The sequence below is a fragment of the Littorina saxatilis genome, linkage group LG9 (genome assembly GCF_037325665.1).
Source record: "Littorina saxatilis isolate snail1 linkage group LG9, US_GU_Lsax_2.0, whole genome shotgun sequence".
In the NCBI taxonomy this organism is placed as follows: domain Eukaryota; kingdom Metazoa; phylum Mollusca; class Gastropoda; order Littorinimorpha; family Littorinidae; genus Littorina; species Littorina saxatilis.
The window spans coordinates 57,572,789-57,580,829 of NC_090253.1; the positions used below are offsets into that span (position 1 = coordinate 57,572,789).

The 8,041-nt window shown below is 42.2% G+C and overlaps 1 protein-coding gene across 3 annotated transcripts in view; it reads left to right on the forward strand.

The window, feature by feature from the left end:
- The window catches only part of LOC138976588 (pre-mRNA-processing factor 19-like), a 29,696-nt gene that overhangs the window by 7,652 nt on the left and 14,003 nt on the right, over positions 1–8,041 (forward strand). For all 3 annotated transcript variants that reach the window (XM_070349435.1, XM_070349436.1, XM_070349437.1), the window contains 5 exons: positions 682–758; positions 2,309–2,366; positions 2,861–2,944; positions 6,816–6,889; positions 7,761–7,841. In XM_070349435.1, the coding sequence (XP_070205536.1) occupies positions 682–758; positions 2,309–2,366; positions 2,861–2,944; positions 6,816–6,889; positions 7,761–7,841 (374 nt within the window). The remainder of the gene's footprint in view (positions 1–681; positions 759–2,308; positions 2,367–2,860; positions 2,945–6,815; positions 6,890–7,760; positions 7,842–8,041) is intronic.

Genomic DNA, 8,041 nt, shown 5'->3' on the forward strand with positions numbered 1-8,041 from the left:
ATGATGCTCGTCTCACTGTACCATATGTGGTTTTGTATCAATTCTACTATGTTATTTTCTGGAATGGTTGACAGTGACACAGACAGAGTAAGCTGTGAATCTTTTTTCAGTTTCAAACTGAACGGGTCGCATAACTTTCTGGTTTCAGAATAGTTCTTGTCAGTGTTTGGGGTTCTTGCAATAACTACCTTGAAATGCTTCTGTGCAGTTCTAAAATTTGGGATTTACTTTTAAACCAGTGGTGGCTAGCAGCAGGCTACAAGTTCGACAGAATTGAAACTTAAAAAGTACTAGCTAAGTAGGTCTTGGGTGAACTGTAACATCATTTTTTTGTGGTAATTAAGTAAGGAAGTGGAATAACATTTTTACATCCGGTTGTCATGTGTTATGTCTGTGTAATTGAAGTCATCAAGGTTTTTAACCCTCTGCACTCCGGAAGGCCCGGGACAGCCCGCGAAAAAAGTGCTGTGCCGATTCCGTAACGCCCGATATGGCCCGCAGAACACTAGGTCGCGTTGACCTACTTTCGCTTTGGTCTATCCCACAATCCAATGCAGTGTTCTGCGGGCCATATCGGGCGTTACGGAATCGGCACAGCACTTTTTTCGCGGGCTGTCCCGGGCCTTCCGGAGTGCAGAGGGTTAATATTTCACAAGTTTGATCAATTGTTGTGTGTCACAGTGACCCCTCTGGTCAAGCCAAGACCCCCCTCTGCCACCAGTATACCGGCCATCCTCAAAGCTCTGCAGGATGAATGGGTAAGTCAGGACTGCTGTTGCCTACCTGATGGATTTTTTACCTTTAACATAAACGTTTGTGAGTACGCATATATCTCAGGGATGGGAATTGTCCGCCGTTTGGCGGATTTCCGCTTTTTTTTTTAATTTTCCGCCGAAAAAATCGCATTTCCGCTTTTTTTTCTCAGCAAAATGGGATTTCCGCCGTTTTTTTAAAATTTTTGCAGTAGAAATTCCTCTTTTTTCGTATTTTAGTGCGAAATATGTAGTGTTTTACTTTTAGTGACAAACCCCCCCCCCCCCCCCCCCCGGTCATCAAAAAATATTTCCTCTTTTTTCCTTAATTTTCAGCCGTTTTTACAATTATTAATTCCCATGCCTGATATCTCTGAAGAAAGCTGATTCGCTCAACAACAACAACAAAAGTACGCTCGACAACAATAACAAAACACAATTTTTTTAAATGACAAAATGTAAATATATTTTGTGACATATTATAACCCAAGTATGTGGTACAACAAAAAGTTGGTAGCTCTGCATTTAGATCAGTCAAATTATGGTCATACCTGAATATAACCTACACTTGAAGTTGAAATTGAAGCTTGATTGAATTCACTTGGTTGAAGTTTTATTTTTGAGACATTTGAGTAAAGAAAGTATCAGGGCCTAGCATTGTAAGCCGTTTGGCGTACTGTACGCCGAAATAACATCTCCAGTCCGCGGAACTCGATTTGGTGTACATCGAAATGCAAACCCTGTTATTCCCAAACAGTCCCAGCTTTCGTTTTGTGCGCCGTTCGGTTCAATTCTCAATCGGTTTGACAGTTTGCTTGAGCACGCACTTCCTCAGGCATCGCGCGAGCATGCTTTGTGCCGGTGTTTTGTGGCTCTAGATTTGAAATAATGTCTTGAAGCGACATTGTTGAACGTGGTCAGCCATTCAGTGACAAAGAATCCAGGTATTCCTGGAAGTGGGGATGGCAGTTTTAGGCCAAATAACACAAGATTGTCAGTTTTCTTGTTTTCTGTCTGTGTTTTGCTTGTTGGTGAAGGCATAATTTAGTTGCTCAATCTTCTTTGGGGGGTGTCATTTTAGGTAAAAAATCTTCAAAGCCCCCCGAACCCCCACCAGGGGCTTTGCCACTGGACCCCACTGGGGGCCTCCAGACCCCCGCCTTTGTAAGCTGAACTCACTTTTTCCAATGCTAGGCCCTGAAGTATGAGTGAAAGTAAAACTTACAGCATCCGTCTTCATTTAGGACCTCCCTCTAACGGGTTCCAACACTGAAGTCACTCAACTGCATTCATTTGAATAATGCAAACTTTCTTCTCTTCTACTTCTACTTGTACTCATAGCAATGACCATTTTGGGGGGCTTTTTTTTCAACTTGTTTGGTGCTTGTCTCCAGTTTGTGACTAATTCAGTAATTGACATGGAAAGACACCTTTTGAGGTTTAAAGTAAGAACTGCAAGACAAAACAGTAACAGTTCACTCGGAAACACGCTTACATTACATTTAGTATTTACAGACATAAAACGTCATGCTAATTTTGTTTGTTGTGTCTGTCAGGATGCTGTGATGTTGCATACCTTCACCTTGCGACAGCAACTGCAGACAGCGCGTCAAGGTAAGATTATTATTAATATGCAGTTGGTGTTGTTGACTAATGAGAAACGTTTTCGGGTATTCACATGTCCCAGGCAGGAGTTTAACTTTAAAGCAGACTTGTTGTAAATAGGAAAAATGATGTGTGGTAATTGTGAGACCCAAGAGCGGGAATCATGCCTGCCATTTGTGCAAAGTGCATAATCATTTTGCCTCTGTCATCTTTGGTCACTGACGCATACTTTTCTGATCTGACGCATTGGTCTGACCCTTGGCCAGTCGTCTGTCTGATTGTTTTGATATGTAGGGGGTGTTCTGACTGAAAACAGTTTATGTCACCAGGAAATTTGGACGTACTTTCAATCTAATTCTGTCTAACCTGTTGTGTGGGAGCAACATTGTCTTTATGTGTTTCTAGTTTATATTCCGTGCACACGCTGGATATGAATTCTATGGTCGAGAATAGAAAGTCTTGCTGGCAGCTGATCTTTAATCTATAACAATTATGTTTTCCAGAATTGTCCCATGCCCTATACCAGCACGATGCAGCCTGCCGTGTGATTGCTCGTCTCACCAAGGAGGTTACAGCCGCCCGTGAAGGTCAGTTGGTCAATCGCTTCTCTCTCTCTGTTTGTCTGTCTGAAATGAATGGTGATTTTCAAGTGTGTCGGTGGCACATTGCGTACTCTGTGAAATTACATTTTCATGGCAGATTTTGGGTTCTTCGAAGATATATCTGATAAACAAAGGGACATAAGCACTTTAAATGCATACAACATGTGCAACCTGAGTTAGTGAGAGTTCTGTGGAAGGTCGCTTGTTCATTTCAATGCTTATTATTCTAAGGTACCAGAAGATGTGTAAATTGTTTAATTATTGTCTTGACCTTCCGTCAATTTGTTATCAGGAGACACAGTATACAGACTGTGTCTTTTTGTGACCTGTAAAACACTCAAAAGCAATGGTAGGTACCGGCAAGCTATTTATGAATCTGTAAGACAAAGGATTCAGCAGCTGATTTTCAGTTGTACTCCCACGAATGTTATGACACCATTTGTGCATGCACTACTACATCATGTGTACCACAATAAAGATGAAGGTTTACCCTTTCCAAAGATGTGTTTCTCTTTGCTGTGTGTTGAATGAGTGATTTTTGACATTTTTTTTAAAAAACGCTCTGGGGGGTTATTTCTCGCCGTGAGCGTCACTTGCCGCGGGATACGAAAAACACACTGTGTGTTACCTGCGCTGGCTACGTCTCCCCAGTAGGTGTACACAGCTAAAAATAGCACAGAAAGAGAGCGCAGATAATTCTCTTCAAACTGATACCAAGTTTGCCTGTGTTTGAAAAAAATAACGAGTCCAAGTCGTAAAAACATAATTTCAGGAGTCATTTTCGACCAAAAACCGCACAAATAACCATACAAAGCCTATACTTTTTGAAAACTTTGATTTTCGCTCTTTCTGATGGTCTACACGATTTTCTTGTGACGTCAATAGGGACTCGACGCTTTTGTCTGAAACGAGCACAGCCATTGGTTGTTTCTCTCAGCCTGTGTCAAAATGGCTGCGGCCATGAATGAATCGGCCGGGGACATTTTGAGTCGGATTGCACGCGATTTTGGTAAATAATCAAACATTCTTCGATGTATTTTTGCTGTAAATGTTGTAAGAAGGTTATATGTAAACTGTGACAGCAATAGTTGCACTGGATATTGTGTATTTTTCACGATCACGGCGCCGAGGCACTCTTGCCTATGATCTGTTGAGAACTTGGAAACCTCGCAGTGACATGCCCGATGAAAAGGTTCACTACGTATTTCAGTCACTAAATACAATGACCATACAATATCAGACTTGTCAACAAGTAGTTCAGATAACTGCTGATTTAATTGTAGCCTTCGATGTTCAACTCTTAATAAGATATGCGTCGTCAAAGTTTCATAAACAAATTTCCCAGACCCTGGCAAGGGAGGTAATCCAGGAGGTAAACAGTACAGCGATGTAGAAAACTCCCGATACCGACCTGTGAAAATGTTATTGCATTGAATGCAAATCAGTAAAAGTTGAGTTGACATCCTTATTTTCTCTTCTTACCCCCAAATAATGATTTTTTGGGTGTTTGTAGTGTTTTTATAAATCATTTTTGCCGGTTTTTGGAATTTTCCAGGTTGCACCCATGCAAATGTATACAGCACAGAGAAAGGCCCATATAATCTTCCAAACTGCTATAAAGTAATGCAAAGATTAACAAAATAAGCAGAAAGACCTTTAAAGGTTCAATATAAATCTTATTCTTAGTCAGTATTGTCCAGTTCTTTTAGGCACCTCTCCCTTCCCCCAAAACATGTTTGGGAAGATTGTTCAATAGACCTTTTCGGTATCTGAGCAGCTCTCGCGAGACACGCTCTTTGTTATGCTTTGAACATCGCGAGAACTTCGAACTTTGGCTTGTGCAGCTCGCACGAGATCGCTGTACCGCATGCTTTGCTATGATCTGAAGTTTGCGAGAGATCACTAGAGCTTGGAATACCGATAGGGTCTATTCACATACTTTATTTTCCACACACAAAAAATCATTATTTGGGAGAAGCCCTGGCTGCGTCAGCGACATGCTGAGGAACCTGAAGCTCCCCCCACTGGAAGAGCTCCGCAGGCAGTTACGCCTCAACCTCCTCAACAGGATCTCTGAGGGCCTGATCCCCGCACTCCCTCCAGACAAGTTTCTCACCCCCGCCGTGAGCGGACGACGGAGAGTCATCCCCACAAGGTCCCAGGGGTATGAAAGCAGCAATATAATCGAGAGGCAAGCTGTAAACAACACACGAGGCTTCCGCATCCCCACCTGCAAGACAGACCAGTACAAGAACTCCTTCTTCGTACGGACAGTCGCAGAGTGGAATCAGCTGAGTGACGCAGACCTTCCAGCACGACCAGCCAGCGCAGCATCCTCAGCGCTGAGACTGCCGGCATCAGGGCTGCCCCAACACTGACCACCAACAGAGCTCAGTTTTTAACATTTTAATAAGTCACTAAGAGTGGAAAGACATTGATGTGACGGGACTATATGACTTGTCCCACCAAAGTCAGGACTTTTATTGTACTCTAAATTATTATTATGCGCTCTCCCGCATCCGTTGCGAAGATGACCAACAGTGGTTCCTGCAACATAAAGAATCCAGATCCAGATGCTTCACCCGAGTTTCAAGAGCTCCGGCACTCATTTCTGGCAACAGGACGGGGCAGGCGGAAAGAAGTATCACAGTCGCTGGACAACAAACTGTTGTTGCAAGTTTTTCTGCTGAAAAAGGAGGGTGGCAAGTCATGGCCAGATGTTGAGGCATTCATTCAAAAGGTTGGAAAGATTGATGTCCCCAAAGACAGATTACGCACGTTGACAGAAAAGGCTGTGAGAGAAGTTGACAGACACTGCAAACACTTGACACGTTTTTGTGTAGGAAAGTAGATCTTGATGGAATTGGAGAACATCTTACAGCAGCAGGCTTCACAACAGCTTCCTTGTTTGATTCCACATTTGACGTTAGGGAATCCATGCCCTCGAACGGATTGTTGATTGATTGTGGATTGGGCGGGTGCAACAAAAGCATAATTTGTCAAATGTTCTTAAGCATGATAAAGGCTGCTAGTGCCTTGCCAGTCCTGGCAATGAGGTCTCGGTCAGTGCCCCCCTGTCTGTCAACTATGCTTCCCAGGTACACGGAGGGCTCAAGGTTTGAAACGCGTCACTTTCAAATGATGGGGGGGGGGGGGGGGGGGGGGGCTTTTATTTGTGTATATATAAGAATGTTGTGATGTTGCATGTCATTTGAAAGGTCTCCAAAAGACACCCTCAGAACACTTTGAATTTTGAAAATTGGTCAATATTTGTACGTTTCACAGCTATTTGAAGTTTACACACATAATCTCTTTCGGGCGCAGCCAAAATTTGCATAAATTGCTACTTTTAGGTCATGCCTGCGGTCAAGTTTTTAGGTTTCATGACCTGAAAAAAATAGGGTTAATGTCCAAATACAAAGAAACAAATTGTGTTAATTTGAACATGTTTTATGGAAATGGTGGCATCTTACAGCTTCTCAAAATCAGCTTGTTGTGAAATTTGACAAAAACGGCCAAAAATGTCTGAATTCGTACCGTATTTAAAGGTCTGTATCTCTGGTTCTAGTAAAGATAGACATAAATGGTTTTTTTTGTTGTGTTTGTATTTTTGTCCTCTTTCATAATTACATAATTTTAACTCACATCAAAATATTTAAATTTTTGACCTGCCTGTACCTAGCAATGGTAGAATAATTAATAACAGGTGAACATTTCAAAACTTGATGCATTTCTTTTCTATGGTAATTTAAGCAGTGCTGATTTTTAAAAGCAAGAGATGTGTATGAAGGCATGACCTGTTGTTGTGCAGTGTTGTGTCAGTGCTATGTGTTGATGTATGTCTGTCTGTCTTCAGCCTTGGCCACACTCAAACCACAAGCTGGCATCACCGCCGCTCCTGGTGCTTATGCGGCGCCTGCCCCACAGCCAGTGAGTCACATTATGCATTGTGTGTGTGTGTGTAGATTTTTATTCCATGAAGAAAATCACCACAGAACACAGACGAATTAAATCCAATCGGTAAAAAATCCGGACAAAACCAAACGGTACTAGATCCAGAAAACGCAGACGATGTTGACACGTCAGCGAAAAAGGGTGAAGTGAAGATGGCGCCCGCGTGACCGGATGACGCTGGTTTTGGCGCTAAGCGCTACTAGCGCCATCCGGCAAGGGCGGCCACTCTGGGGTATAACTCTAGTTTCACTTTTGTTTTCCTTTCGGTAGTTAAGGGGTTATATGCAAAATAACATTGTGCTTGGTAAATCTAAATGAAATACCCTTTTGAGGCCTCCTCTGAGACAATTAGGCCTTAAAAAGGAGTGAGACTTAAAATGGAAATAAGTTTACAGAGGCTATGAACTGAAGCTCTGAAAAACCAAAGTCTTGGAAAGGTGGGGCTGAGTTTGTCTGAGTAAATAAATCTAGGTTATTATTGATCATTTTGCCAAACAAATTTGGGCAGACAAGAGACAGGCAGACAGGGAAAATATTGTAAAAGTGTAACTGTAGCATTGCTGCTTGCACTATTGTTCAAGCTTTGCATAGGGTTGAGTAAATCCAGGTGAAGAGAATGTAAGTGCCTTTTACAAGTCAGTGATGGTTTGGTTTAATTTAGTCGTTTACGGAACTGGCTCTACAAGTGTACCATCTGGAAGCATTGATGCAGCAAGACAGGAGTGTGTGTGGGTGCCTTTTGAGCATGTGGTATAAGTATGTACAGAGTTAGCTTTGGATTTGATTGAAGATGATGGCATCTGCACTGTAGAAATTGAGTCTGACTCTCTGTGTGTGTCTGTTTCAGGCGTACGCTGCAGAAGCTGGGCCTGAGTCTGCACAGCAACCCATCGAGGAAGCGGGCATGAGTGAGGAGGTTATACAGAAGGTCAGTATGATTGTCTTGGTGGTTTGAATGTATTTGGGCGACAAAGCTTTAAAAAAAAATAATGGATGGTTGGATTTGCAAAGTAATTTATGGGTAATTTGTTTTCCATTTTCAGCATGAGAGTTCTGTGGATTTTTGAAAGTTCTAGAGATCATTTTTAAGATCCCTAGATTGTATGATTTTGTATTTAAAGAAAAAAA